General features: G+C 40.3%; 1 protein-coding gene and 1 pseudogene across 1 annotated transcript; one reads left to right on the top strand and one right to left on the bottom strand.

Annotated features, from left to right (window-relative positions):
• Positions 1–310: 310 nt before the first annotated feature.
• Positions 311–900, bottom strand: LOC118653508 (annotated as a pseudogene).
• An 8,910-nt stretch (positions 901–9,810) lies between these two features.
• Positions 9,811–14,099, top strand: PJA1 (praja ring finger ubiquitin ligase 1). The gene is made up of 2 exons (XM_036305858.1): positions 9,811–9,943; positions 11,842–14,099. Exon 2 carries the CDS (start codon positions 11,909–11,911, stop codon positions 13,652–13,654), a length of 1,746 nt encoding a protein of 581 aa, XP_036161751.1. The 5' UTR covers positions 9,811–9,943; positions 11,842–11,908; the 3' UTR covers positions 13,655–14,099.
• Positions 14,100–15,245: the final 1,146 nt, after the last annotated feature.

Here is a 15,245-nt window from a genome sequence, read left to right on the forward strand (position 1 = left end):
ATTTTATTTATCTTTTTGCACTCCCTTTTCACAGAATTTACTTTACACCTATTATACCAAACAACATTTTAAACACTGACATATAAACTCACTAATAAGATAAAACAAAGACAAAAACATTTATCTTGTGACAAACAAGATACACCATCACTTATAGTTAACGTTATTGCACTTTAACTTTCATAATTTGACAATGGATTCATAAAACAATCTGCAGGCAACTCGTTTTAACAAATTAAAGAACACTTTTAAGCAGAAATGACTGCCCTAAATTGTTTATTAGGTAAGAATTTGACAAACATTACTTATATTAGCAGTAAAGGTGGAGCTGGAGAGTATTGTTATTTCTCCAAGCTGCACAGGGAGAATCACCAATAGTGTGGTGAAACTCGTGGCCCTTCCCAAGGCCATGGCTTTTGCAGATGTCAGCCCTCTCATCTCCCTGTGCTTGTGGACTGTTTTGGGTGTCAAGATTCCTTTTAATAGCTTTGTAGAATTGATCCATGAGGATAACCTCAAAGAATTTGTATGTGGAATCTTCACCAACCCAGTAAGAATTCAGGATGCTCAGAGCCCCACAGCGGTGTCCACCTCACTTCTTGGCAACAGACTGAAGGCTTCAAGTAAACTGGTTGACACCATGATGGACAGGCTTGCTGTAGGTTGCACCATTAGCAACAAGGTATTTGCAGCCACCACTGTGCACACAAATCCAATATATGGCATAACCTTGTTTGGCCTTATATTCCAGCCTGTGAGCTTTATTGACCAGGTGGGGCTGAGGGCCCTGTGGAGTGCAGAGAGATGGCTGTAGTGCCAACAGTCCACCCTGAGAAGGAAGTGCATTGCATCGGACTGCTTCTTTCTCCATAGCTCCTGGATGTATTTGTAAGCATCCATCTTGGCTTATCTCTGAAACAAAACTGATGGCTGTGGCCAGACAGAAGAGCCCTATGCTATACTTTACATCCCCATGACTATTTTCTAACTATCATTCTGTACTTCTCAATCACTTCACCTTTCTCACCCGGTCCCCCAAACCCCGGCCCCTCTGGCAACCACCAGTCTGTTCTCTGTGTCTATGAGTCTGTTTCTATTTTGTTTGTTTAAATTGTTCTTTAGATTCCACAAATAAATGGAATCTTATGTTACTTGTCTTTCTCTGTCTGACTTATTTCACTTAGCATAATACCCTCGAAGTCCATCCATGCTGTCACAATGCTAAGATTTCATTCTTTTTTATGGCCGGTAATATTCCATTGTATTCCTGTACCACCACTTTTTTAAAATGTAAATTCTTTATTGTTTAAACTATTACATGGGTCTTCTTTTTCCCCCATTGACCTCTCCCCAGCTGCTCCCACCCCCCAGTACATGCCCTCATCCCCCTACTCTCTGTGTCCACTGGTTATGCTCATATTCATGCATACAAGTCCTTTGGTTGATCTCTTAACCCCTCAACCCCTCCTTCCCCCCACCTTCCCTCGTAGGTTGGATGGTCTGCTCGATGCTTCTATGTCTCTGGTTCTATTTTTGTTCATCAGTTTATGTTGTTCATTATATTACACAAATGAGTGATATCATGTGATATTTATCTTTTTCTGACTGGCTTATTTTGCTTAGCGTAATGCTCTCTAGTTCCATCCATGCTGTTGCAAACGGTAAGAATTCTTTCTTTTTTACAGCAGCATAGTATTCCATCGTGTAGATGTACCACAGTTTTCTAATCCACTCATCTGCTGATGGACATCTAGGCTGTTTCCAAATGTTAGCTATTATAAATTGTTCTGCTATGCACATAGGGGTGCATATATCCTTTCTGCTTGGTGTTTCTGTTTCCTTGGGATATATTCCTAGAAATGAGATTACTGGGTCAAATGGGAGTTCCACTTTTAATTTTTTGAGGAAACTCCACACTGTTTTCCACAGTGGCTGCACCAGTCTGCATTTCTACCAGCAGTGCAAGGGGGTTCTTTTTTTCTCCGCATCCTCGACAGCACTTGTCGTTTGTTGATTTGTTGATGATAGCCATTCTGACAGGTGTGAGCTGGTACCTCATTGTCATTTTGATTTGCATCTCTCTGATTAGTGACTTTGAGCATGTTTTCATATGTCTCTTAGCCTTCTGAATGTCCTCTTTTGAAAAGTATCTATTTAAGTCCTTTGCCCATTTTTTTTTTATTGCTTAAAGTATTACAAAGGGTATTACATATGTGTCCATTTTATCCCCCCGCCCTAGACAGTCCCCTAGCCTCCCCTATCCCCCAATGTCTTATGTCCACTGGTTATGCTTCTATGCATGCATACAAGTCCTTTAGTTGATCTCTTACCCCCCTACCTCCTGCCCCGCAACCCTCCCCGGCCTTCCTGCTGCAGTTTGACAATCTGTTTGAGGCAGCTCTGCCTCTGTATCTATTATTGTTCAAAAGTTTATAATGGTCTCTATTATCCATGAATGAGTGAGATCATGTGGTATTTTTCCTTCATTGACTGGCTTATTTCACTTAGCATAATGCTCTCCAGTTCCATCCATGACGTTGCAAATGGTAAGAGTTCCTTCCTTTTTAGAGCAGCATAGTATTCCATCGTGTAGATGTACCACAGTTTTCTAATCCATTCATCTACTGATGGGCACTTAGGCTGTTTCCAGATCTTAGCTATGGTGAATTGTTCTGCTATGAACATAGGGGTGCATATATCCTTTCTGATTGGTGTTTCTGGTTTCTTGGGATATATTCCTAGAAGTGGGATCACAGGGTCAAATGGGAGTTCCATTTTCAGTTTTTTAAGGAAACTCCATACTGTCTTCCATAGTGGCTGCACCAGTCTGCATTCCCACCAGCAGTGCACAAGTGTTCCTTTTTCTCCACATCCTCTCCAGCACTTGTCGTTTGTTGATTTGTTGATGATAGCCAGTCTGACAGGTGTGAGATGGTACCTCATTGTTGTTTTGATTTGCATCTCTCGGATGATTAGTGACTTTGAGCATGTTTTCATATGTCTCTTGGCTTTCTGAATGTCCTCTTTTGAAAGGTGTCTATTTAGGTCCTTTGTCCATTTTTTGATTGGATTGTTTATCTTCCTTTTGTTAAGTTGTATGAGTTCCCTATAAATTTTGGAGATTAGGCCCTTATCGGATATGACATTGGCAAATATGTTTTCCCACACAGTGGGTTTTCTCGTTGTTTTGTTGATGGTTTCTTTTGCTGTGCAGAAGCTTTTTATTTTGATGTAGTCCCATTTGTTCATTTTCTCTTTAGTTTCAAGTGCCCTAGGAGCTGTATCAGTGAAGAAATTGCTTCGGCATATGTCTGAGATTTTGTTGCCTTTGGATTCTTCTAGAATTTTTATAGTTTCCTGTCGTACATTTAAGTCCTTTATCCATTTTGAGTTTATTTTTGTGTATGGTGTAAGTTGGTGGTCTAGTTGTGAGTTCTGTATAAATTTTGGAAATTAATCCCTTATCAGAGATAACGTTGGCAAATATGTTCTCCCATGCAGTGGGCTTTCTTGTTGTTTTGTTGATGGTTTCTTTTGCTGTGCAGAAGCTTTTTATTTTGATGTAATTTCATTTGTTTATTTTCTCCTTAGTTTCCATTGTCCTGGGAGCTGTATCGGTAAAGATATTGCTACGACATATGTCTGCTATTTTGCTGCCTATGGATTCTTCTAGGATTTTTATGGCTAACTGTCTTACGAACAAGTTCTTTATCTATTTTGAGTTTATTTTTGTGTATAAGTTGGTGGTCTAGTTTCATTTTTTTTGCATGTATCTGACCAAATTTCCCAGCACCATTTATTAAAGAAGCTGTTTTCACTCCATTGTATGCTCTTGCCTCCTTTGTCGAATATTAATTGAGTGTAATGTCTTGGGTCAACTTCTGGGTTCTTTATTCTGTTCCATTGGTCTATATGTCTGTTCTTGTGCCGATACCAGGCAGTTTTGTGAACAGTGGCTTTGTAATATAGCTTGATATCTGGTATTGTGTACCACCACTTTTTTATCCACTCATATATTGATGGGTACTTGAGTTGTTTCCATATCGTGGGTATTGTAAATAACGCTGCAATGAACATAGGAGTGCATATAGTCGTTCGAATTAGTGTTTTGGGTTTCCTTGAATAATTTAACCAGAAGTGGAACCACTGAGTCATAAGACAGTTCTATTTTTTTAATTTTTGAGGAAACTCCATATTGCTTTCCCTAGCGGCTGCTCCAATCGTCATTCCCACCAACAATGCCCCAGGGTTCCCTTCTCTCCACATCCTGGCCAACATTGTTGCTTGTTGATTTATTGATGGTAACCTTTCCGATACTTATGTGGTGATAGCTCATTGTTTTGTGTTGATTTCCCTGATGATTAGAGATATTGAACATCTTTTCATATGTCTATTGTCCATCTGTATGTCTTCTTTGGAGAAGTGTCTGTTCAGGTTCTCTGCCCATTTTTAAAAATGGATTGTTTGTTTCTTTGATGTTGAGTTGTTGACTTCTTTATAAATGTTGGATATTAATCCCTTATTGGATGTATCATTGGTGAATATCTTCCAATCGGTAGGTTGTCTTTTCGTTTTGTTGATGGTTTCCTTTGCTGTGCAAAAACTTTTTAGTTTAATGTATTCCCATTTGTTTATTTTTTCTTTGGTTTCCCTTCCCAAGGAGATATATCAAAAAATATATTGCTAGAAGAAATGTCAAAAATTTTACTGCCTGTTTTCTTCTAGTTTTATGGTTTTGAGTCTTACATTTAAATCTTTTATCCATTTTGAGTTTGTTCTTGGATATGGTGTACAAAGGTCCTCTAGTTTCACTTTTTGCATGTATCTGTCCAATTTTTCCAACACCATTTATTGAAGAAATTGTCATTATCCCGTTGTATAGTCTTGCCTCTTTTGTCATAGATTAGTTGACCATAATGGTGTGGGTTGATTTCTGGACTGTGTTTTGTTCCATTGTTCTATCTGACTGTTCTTGTGCCAATACCATGCTGTTTCAATTACTATGGCCTTATAGTATAGTTTGATATTAGGTAGCATGCTTCCAACTTTGGTCTTTCAAAATATTTCTGTGACTATTCAGGATCTTTTGCAGTTCCATATAAATTTTTGGATTACTTATTCTAGTTCTGTAAAAAATGCCATTGTTATTTTGATTAGAAATGTGTTGAATCTATAGAACTAATGATGTTACCTCTTTCTATCTATGACCACAGTATATGCTTCCATTTATTTGTATCTTCTTCAGTTTCTTTCTTCAGTGTCTTATAATTTTCAGAGTACAGATTTTTTACCTCCTTGGGTAAATTTATTCCTAGCTATTTCTTTGGATGCAATTGTAAATGGGATTGTTCTCTTAATTTCCCGTTCTGATAGTTCATTATTGGTGTATAAAAATGCAACCAATTTCTGAATATTTATTTTGTATCCTACTACTTACTGAATTCATTTATCAATTGTGGTAGTTTTTTAGTAGAATCTTTAGGGTTTTCTATATACAATATCATGTCATGTGCAAATAATGACAGTTTTATATCTTCCTTTCCAATTCAGATGCCTTTTATTTCTTCTTCTTGTCTGATTGCTGTGGATAGGACTTCTAGTACTATGCTGAATAAAAGTGGTGAAAGTGAACATCCCTGTCTTGTACCTGATTTTAAGAGAAGTGCTTTTAGTTTTAACCCATTGAATATGATGCTAGCTGTGGTTTTGTCATATATGGCCTTTACTATGCTGAGGTATGTTCCCCATATTCCCACTTTGCTGAGGGTTTTTATCATAAGCGGGTGCTGGATTTTGTCCAATGCTTTTTTCTGCATCTATTGATATGATAATATGATTTTTATCCTTCATTTTGTTTATGTTGTGTATAACAATAATTGATTTGAGAATGTTGTACCAACTTTGCATGTTATGAATAAATCCCACTTGGTCATAGTGTATGATCTTTCTAATGCACTGCTGAAATCTGGTTTGCTAATATTTTGTTGAGGATTTTAGCATGTATGTTCATCAGGGATATTAGCTTATAATTTTTTTTTATTTGTGGTATTTTTATTTGTGGTATTTTTGGAATGAGAGTAATGCTGGTCTCGTAAAACTCTCCTCTTGAGCTTTTTGGAATAGTTTGAGAAGTGTAGATGTTAGTTCTTATTTGACTGTTTGGTAAAATTCACCTATGATGCCACATGGCATGAAACCAAAGCCTGACAGCAACCACATAATTGAATTTGGAAGTGGATCTTCTGAGGCCTGCCAATAGCCATGTAAAGGAGCTTAGATGTGGACATCCCGCCCCAAATGAGCCTGCAAGTGAGATTGAAACCCCAGATGACAGCTTGAGTACAACCCCATGAGAGACTGATCCAGAGGCACCCAGTTAAGCTATTAGTAAATTCTTGACTCACAGAGAGTATTATATAATAAATGTTTGTTTTATATAAATTTTAAATTGCTAAGTTTGGGGGCAATTTGTTATGCAGCAATAGATAACTAGTACATACTCTTTGATGCAGAAATTTCATTTCAATATAAATATGCTAGAGCAGTTTTTCCCCCCAATTTTTTCACATCAATGCAAATGTTTAAAATGATAATATGTATACCAGCTCACTAGGATGAACACAGTCTGCTCTTAGCCAGAGACAACAGTCTTCATGGTAGCAGTAAGTCAGATCATCTTCCTGGAAGAATAAGGGGATCAATATATAAGAACATCCATTACTTAGCTGGGAAGCTCTGCCCAAGAAAAACTCTTCCATGTGGCCACAAGGAACCATGTTCATTAAATACCCATTTATAATAGCACAAAACCGAAACAACCCAAGTCCATCAGGAGGGAAAGAGAGGAAAGAAAATGGATAATTCATGCAACAGAAGTCCATACAATAATATATTATAGTAATATCATGTTGGAAAATTGATATAATATTATTCAGCAGTTAAAATACATGACCTAAATTTAAATGTATGAAACTGCTAAATTTCTAAAAGAATAAGTAAAAATTTAAGCTTCAGAGGATGTATTTATTATGATACAATTTACAGAATTTGTGCTATAAGAAGGAACTTTTACCATTTGCAACAACATGGATGGAACTGGAGAGCATTATGCTAAGCAAAATAAGCCAGTCAGAGAAAGATAAATATCACATGATCTCACTCATATGTGGGATATAATGACCAACATAATTTGATGAACAAAAATAGATCAATCTAGAGACATTGGGGGGATGGACGGTTAGAGAGGAACCAAAGGACTTGTAGGCATGCATATTAGCATAACTAATGGACACAGACACTGGGGCGGTGGAGGCTTGTCCGGGGTGGGAATGCCAGGGGAGGGTCAATTGGGGGAAAAGGAGACATATGTAAAACTTTAGACAATAAAAAAATAATTAAATTAAAATAAAATAAATGCATAAAATAATAGTGTGTATTGGTTACAGACATCTACATATGTAGAAAAAGAAAAGCAAACATGGACAGAAGGAAAAGTCTAAATGGTGCTTCTTTGGGAAAAAGAAGTAAGATGAATAGGATAAAGTGAGGGCTTCAACTGTAATATTTTGCTTCAAAAGCAGAAGGATCTGAAGATCTGCAGAAAATAAAATTTGCTCAATCTGTGTGACAGTTATGTGGAACTGTGCATTTTATACTAGGTACATTTATGTATGTTTGAAATATTTTAAATATTTTTACTTAAAATGTATTCTTTCTTGTCTGGCCAGTGTGGCTCAGTGACTGAGTGTCAACCCATGAACCAAGAGGTTGCTGGTTTGATTGCTGGTTATGGGCTTGATCCCCAGTAGGGGGAGTGCAGGAGGCAGCCAATCAATGTTCTGCTCTCACTTCACATTGATGTTTCTATCTCTTTCTTTTCTCTCTCTCTCTCTCTCTCTCTCTCTCTCTCTCTCTCTCTCTCTCTCAAAAAATCAATAAAAGCATATTTTTTAAAAAATGCATTCTTTCTTGAGTACATGAATACATATACATTAGAGCAATCTTATTAATTGTATTGTTCAATCTCTCTATATACTAATTTATTAGTCTATTTGATCTATCTATACCATAACAACTGCGGCTATGTCTCCCTCTATAATTGCAGACTTTCTGATATCTTTATATTTCTAACAATATTTGCCTCATATATTTTGAAATTACATTGTTTGGCATTTAAATTTTATCAACTATATCTTCTTGGCAAATGAAGCAATCTGTTTTGTTCTCGTTAATGCTTTTTAGTTTGAGTTATTTATTTTTTCTGTATTAACATTACTATATCTATTTCCTTCTTTCCTTTCTTCCTTCTTCCTTTCTCTTTCTTTCTTTTTAAAAAACTTTTTCTGCCCTGGCTGGTTTGAATGTGGCTAGAGTGTCGGCCCAGGAACCTAAAAGTGGTGGGTTCGATTTTCTGTCAAGAGTACTTCTGTTGCAGGTTCAATCCGTGTTTCTTTCGTTCCCTCTCCCCCCTCCCTTCAACTCTCTTTAAAAACCAATGGGAAAATATCCTCATTCCTGAGGTGAAGATTTAAATTTATTTTCCTTTCCCTCCCTCCACCTTCCCTCCCTTTCTATGCTTATCCTTCCTTCCTTTCTGTCAGTGTTTAACTGCTGCATATTTTCCATTCTTATTTTTTTTTTAGGTAAAATTCATATAAACAACATATAACTAGATTTCTGAAAATGAAATGCTCAAAGTGAGATTTTGGTGGGTTTTTTTAATAGGAAAACCCATGATGCATACTGATATATTTGAACTTATTCCTGCCCTTTGTCTTTTTTTTTTTTTAACATCCATTCTTGTTGCCTCTCTACCCATTTCTGCCCTTTGATAAACTGAGTTTTTCTCTTCATTCTACATATGTTTTAATGGTTTGAAAGTCATACATCTTTTTTTTTTAATATTTTTTATTGATTTTTTACAGAGAGGAAAGGAGAGAGATAGAGAGTCAGAAACATCGATGAAAGAGAACCATCGATCAGTCGCCGCAACCCAGTACCGCAACCCAGGTACATGCCCTTGACCGGAATCGAACCTGGGACCCTTCAGTCCGCAGGCTGACGCTCTATCCACTGAGCCAAACCGGTTTCAGCGAAAGTCATACATCTTATTTTCATTCTGTTGGTACCTCTAAAATTTCATGTTCTTCTACTATGCATTTTATTTCCAGTCAGAACAAAACTTCACTGTTGTTGTGAACCTATTTGCTATTGTTGCAAATATTAGAGATACATTGTAAAGTGCAATTTTTTGAAAAAGAAGTTCAGAGTTCAAATTGTATCAACCCAAAAGAAATGGCTGTAATGTTTTTAAACTGCAGTGTATTTACCAGAATGCGAACCCGTGCTGTGCTTCATGATTGATCATTTCTTTTGGATAGAGTAGCTTGATTTTGTGATTAACAACAACAACAACAAATTCTACTGTAAACAGTTCAATTTGCCTCAAGCAGGTAAAAAAAAACAAAACTTACTGCAACCTTAAGTATAGTTTCACATTTTAAATACTTCCAGTAAAAACCATAACATGTAACAGGATATATATTAATATAATTACTTTCACATTGGAATTAATCAGAAAGACTTTGCAGATTTCATTTTATTAAAAGAAAAAAAAAACAGAACAGAAGGGAATGTGGCTAAATGGTTAACATTTGTTAAAGCTGGCTGTTGGCTACATTTCTCACTGTCCTTTTCTGTATCCTTGGCGAATTCATCATTTAAAATGAAATAAAGCTTTTGGGCCCACCCTGATTTGTCTAGAGCAGCTGCCACCCCCGCCACATCTCGGGGGCGGCCCCAGCTATAGCCACCGTCACTTCCGCTGCCGCCTGCCCGCTGTTATCTGGCTGAGGAGGAGCCAGACCCCGAGCAGCAGCTTTGGCTTTGGCAGTCTTGGCGGTCGGAGGTCCCAGAGCACGAGGGCGCGCGGGTGTCCGGACTGGTGAGTGAAATGCTGTAGACGTCCTGCATTCATCCAGACAGGGCGGTGGGGCGAGTGGCCGGCGGGAGAGAGGATTTGGAGGAGCTCTAGCGAGCAGATTTTCCGGCTCGCCCCTCGGGAAGGGGTGGGGCATTCTCGGGACCTGACTGCAGTGGGAGGCCTGTGTCCTCCATCGGCCTGTTTGGGAACCCCATCCTCAGCCTCTTTCCTGTGGCGTGGCTCCCCACTCGAGTGGCTTTAATCACTGAGGGGACTAGTGGTCCCAGCACTCTCCCACCTCTCCCTGCCTCTCCTCCTTTCTCGGCCCCTTTGCAGCCCCCATTTTGCAGTTGGTTTGCTGAATGTAAATTGTTAAGATTTTTTGGTAAATATATTTTTTGTTAGAAAAAAAATTATTCCCAGGGGAAAACTATTCCCCCATCCGTTCTTTCCCCCTTTCCCTGCCACATTGGTTTGGATTTGCCATTTGAACTGATAATATTTTCCTGGTTCTCATTTTGACATTGCAGCCTGCTCCCCCTCCCCTTACCTCTCCCTCTACCTCCCGGTATCCTCCCATCCCCCTCCCATGTCTCTCGCGTGCAAGGACACACACAAGCATGTACATACACACACATGCACTCCCATGGGTGCACACACAGAAACATTCCATTGAAGCCACCCCCCCCCCCAGGACTCAAGGTTCCTGTGTGGCCCTTCCCCCACACAGGACACACGCTCATACAGTCATACCCTGCAGTGCCTTTCCCCAGATACACATACATATACACACAACCTCACCCTCCAGGATCAGCCACATACATATATAAGGATATAGTCAGAATGCTGGCTCCTCTTTCATAGGCCCCTTACATACAAATACACCCCACACACCCCTCCCAAATGCTCCCCTCTCCTGCCTACTACGCATGTGCACAGACAGCCCTCTTTTTCTGGTCCCTGCAGTGCACTGTTGCCTTCCATTTTGACGAACACACACACAGTCATGGACACACCTGTCCAGTGCCACCGTACCCTTCCTTGCCTGCTACAGCAACATAAACCCAGGTGTCTCTTCACACATAGGATCACACATTCACGTTCTGTTTCTCTCATACTTATACACGCCCCTCTCCTCTGAAGCCATCCTACCCACAGCTGTCATTTTTATACCTACGTCCAGAAAGGGTCTTAATTCTTTATGACACCCTTCTTCCCAGTGCCACCATCACCTGCACCATCCCCCTACAAACATAGCCATCTCTCCATTGCATGATTGCTGTTCCCCTTCCACCTGTCCCTCTCCTTCTGATAGACATGTCTGCACTCAGTACACACAGTGATCTATATTTTCCACCCTATTCCAATTCGCAATTCTCCTGTATGTCTGCAGGGCTCAGAAAAATGCAGATACTCCATAAAAACCCACAGTAGTCTTTCCTCTTCCCATATTGGTGCAATTCCACAGTACTTCACCCACCCACCCAGAGTCCAGTCACCCCCCCCCCATATTCTGTCAGATTCTCCCCTCAATTTCACTTTCCTACAAACCCAGTTTTGTAATAATTTTGCCAACATTAAAAATGTATTCCAGTCTACACCTGACAGTCACTGGAATGCTACTCCAGGCTTTAAAAGAAAGTGAAACTAATTTTAAAGGCCCCTTATTCTTTCTGTTACCTGCCTACTGAAGTGGAAAGAAATCTCCCTGCTCCTTTATTCTGAACTGATTTGACCTTCCCATCTCCAAAGTGTGTATAGGGAGCAGGAGCCTTTCCACTTGAACCCCAGCTTTATTGGAAAGCCTCTTAAGTCAGAGCAGTGGGTCAGGAATCTAGCAAGCCTCTGTGGCCCAGGCCAGCAGGAGGGTATCAGTCCCATACAGGAAGGAGGTATGGAAGAATGCATGCCTATGTCAGTTTCAGGCCATCCACGAGCCAGCAGGAAAGGATTTCCAGCCAGAGAAAGACGACACCTGAAGTCCCAATGCACAGATCAGCCCCCAGTCAAACCACCAAGAGGAGCCGATCACCATTTTCCACCAATCGTCATCGTTGGGATGACAGTGAGAATTCAGGAAGCAGCCTGACTGTTGATAATGAGGACTACTCCAGGTACCCGTCCAGAGAGTACAGGGGTCTGGGTAGCAGAAGAGGAATGGCTTATGGACATATTGACTCTTTCGGGGCAGATGATAGCGAGGAGGAGGGGGCTGGGCCTGTGGAGCGAGTGCCAGTGAGAGGGAAAGCTGGCAAGTTTAAAGGTGATAAGCTGTATGACCCAGAGAAAGGGGCAAGGTCTTTGGTTGGTGTGCCCCCCCAGTTCTCTAGTTTTAACAGTGATGTGAGAAAGGAGCTTGATCCAGCCCCTACAGTGATACGCTCTACTGGCAGAGCTGAGTTCCTGCAGCAAAAGAGCATGGCTCCTCAGACCTCTGCTGCTGACACGAAGGTGGCTACAAAAGGCGACAGCCTGGAGAGGGACAGACAGGAGCAGAATGTACCTGTGCGTCCCAGCAGGGGTCCTGTGATTGTTCGTGCTGGTGGGGAAAACACCCCTAAGGTTGCAGAGGAACCAGTGGTGAGGCCCAAAATCAGAAATCTAGCCAGTCCAAACTGTGTAAAACCAAAAATATTTTTTGATACTGATGATGATGAAGATATGCCACACAGTACTTCCAGGTGGAGGGACACTGCTAGCACTGGTGAGTGCCACTTGGGCAGCCGGGCAAGGAGAGGCAGAGGCGAGAGTTCAAGTGGCTACTCTGAGCCAAAGTATCTTGAGGATGAGAGGGAAGCCAGGAACGACCAAGTGAAGCCAGAAAAGGTGCCAAGACGGCGATGTACCATGGCCGACCATGACTTCTGGACATTCAATGATGATTACCACAAATACTGCGATGAAGACTCTGACAGTGACAAAGAGTGTACTGCTGCTTTGCGTCAGAAGCATGGAGATTGGGAGAAAAACCCGTCGTCCAATGGCGAAAGCTGGGAGACTCCACCAGGGAAAGAAGAGCACCAACCTGAGCCAGCCAGAGTGAATGCCGGAGTGATTGTCAACGCCGGCGCTAGCCCCAGTGCTAGTGCCATCACTGGCAGCAATGGCAGCAATGAACTTGAAGAAGTTCAAAGACCAGCTCTTCAGGAAGTGGAGCGGGCATTGCCGGAAGAAGGAGAAGTTCCTTGGCTCCAATACAATGAAAATGAGAGCAGCAGTGAAGAGGATAATGATTCCGGTCAGGAGTTTCTGCATCCTGGGGTCTTCATGCTGGATGGCAACAACAACCTCGAAGATGACTCCAGCGTGAGTGAAGACCTAGAAGTGGATTGGAGCCTCTTTGATGGGTTTGCAGATGGGTTGGGGGTGGCCGAAGCCATTTCCTACGTGGATCCTCAGTTCCTCACGTACATGGCACTTGAAGAACGCCTGGCACAGGCAATGGAAACGGCCCTCGCACACTTGGAGTCTCTTGCAGTGGACGTGGAGGTGGCCAATCCACCAGCAAGCAAGGAGAGCATCGACAGTCTACCTGAGATCCTGGTCACTGAAGACCATAGTGCAGTGGGGCAAGAAATGTGTTGCCCCATATGTTGCAGTGAATATGTGAAGGGGGAGGTGGCAACCGAGCTGCCATGCCACCACTATTTCCACAAGCCATGCGTGTCCATCTGGCTTCAGAAGTCCGGCACTTGCCCTGTGTGCCGCTGCATGTTCCCTCCCCAACTTTAAGACCAAGGCTCTTTCCTCTTGGTCTACTATTTTCCCTGTCTGAAACCCACAATACTGCAGGATTCCTCTCAGAATTAACAGTTGAAATGAAACCAATCAGTCCATTAATCTAGTATATCAGTTGATTTCTTGTGATCATTTCCAATGTGAAACGGTTGTGTACAATTGCATTAAAAACCATACTGTGTTTTAGAGGTGACAAAGGGAAAACTAAACTTTCTAAATGCTACTTGAGATTGCAATAAGAACATACATTTTCTAACCTGAACATTGAAATCTGTTGCATTTGTTTTTTCAGTAGATATGTTGCTGTTAATTATAATATCAAGTTTATCTGTTAAATATGTCCAAAAGGCATCCCCATTTCTGTTGCATGTTATGGGTTAATGTTCCTGTAATTACAGTGCCAGAAAGCTTATTAAAGTTCTTTTGGTTTTACATGCTACAGTGGAATTGTTTGGTTTTGTCTAAAACAATGGTACTAAGTGACTTTTTAAATGGATCCCTTGCATTTGCATCAAAATAGGGTTTTTGGTGTTCCAAATAGTAGAAAAACTAGTTTCACTGGAAATGCTGACTCTGACAACAGCAAAATTAAGGGTAATTATTTCTAAAAGGAATAAAGTATGTGTTTATCAAACTACTGTGGGGCAAAGGCTGCATAGAGAATACTCTGTCAGGAAGGAAAGAAACAAGAAAGCATGGTAAAATGAAAGAACAATGGTAGAGTAAATCCAAAATGAGTGTAGGAGTGAAGGAGTTAAAATCTCCTTTCAGAAAACAGAAACTCCAGAGGGAACGGGTAACAAATATAAAACTCTATGTGGATTATATACCTTAACACAATAACACAAAAGGAATAGAAAAATATATGCCAGACAAGTGCTGAGGAAAAGATATAGGCACCCACCTACACAGTGAACGGGCACTAGCATTTGGCCATGTTGATTTCAGTTTTCTCTTTCCAGTAAAGATAATTTTTTAGATATAAGTGAAGTTCCTCACCTGTCATATTTATCTTCCTGCACAGAGGTGAGCACTACCCAGGAAATGGTGTGTTTACTTCTAGTCTGTTTTTAAACATATATATGTGTATACACATATGTGTACATATTGATGTATAGGTGTGTGTGTATAGGTATATCTGCATATATCGATATCTAATATAGAGTGTTTCTGTTTTTAAATGGACATGATTGATAGAATGTGCGTATCATTTTACAACTTGATTTTTTCGCTCAACATTGTTTTTGAGATTTAGCCATTTTCATACATATTGATCTAGTTCATACATTTTAACTGCTGTATAGTAAGTATTCATTTGTTTGAATTACCACAATTTATTTATCCATCCCTATTGGTGGACATGTAGGTTTTTCCTAGTATTTTGTGGCAGTGAACATACTAATAGATATCTGTGCACATGTGTGAGTTTCTCTAGGGGTAAGTATATGGAGATGAAATTTCTGGGTCTTAGGGTTGGAAATAAAATTTTTGGGTCTTAGGGTCTGAGCATCTTCATCCAAACTAGATGTTTCCAAACTGCTTTCCAATATGTACTCATTTATGTTCCTCCCAACAGTTTCTGAGA

The sequence above is a fragment of the Myotis myotis genome, unplaced genomic scaffold, assembly GCF_014108235.1.
Source record: "Myotis myotis isolate mMyoMyo1 unplaced genomic scaffold, mMyoMyo1.p scaffold_m19_p_4, whole genome shotgun sequence".
Taxonomy (NCBI): Eukaryota; Metazoa; Chordata; class Mammalia; order Chiroptera; family Vespertilionidae; genus Myotis; species Myotis myotis.

Excerpts from the sequence above, each read along its gene's own strand:
- PJA1 (XM_036305858.1), top strand. The coding sequence starts at position 11,909 with ATGCACAGATCAGCCCCCAGTCAAACCACCAAGAGGAGCCGATCACCA.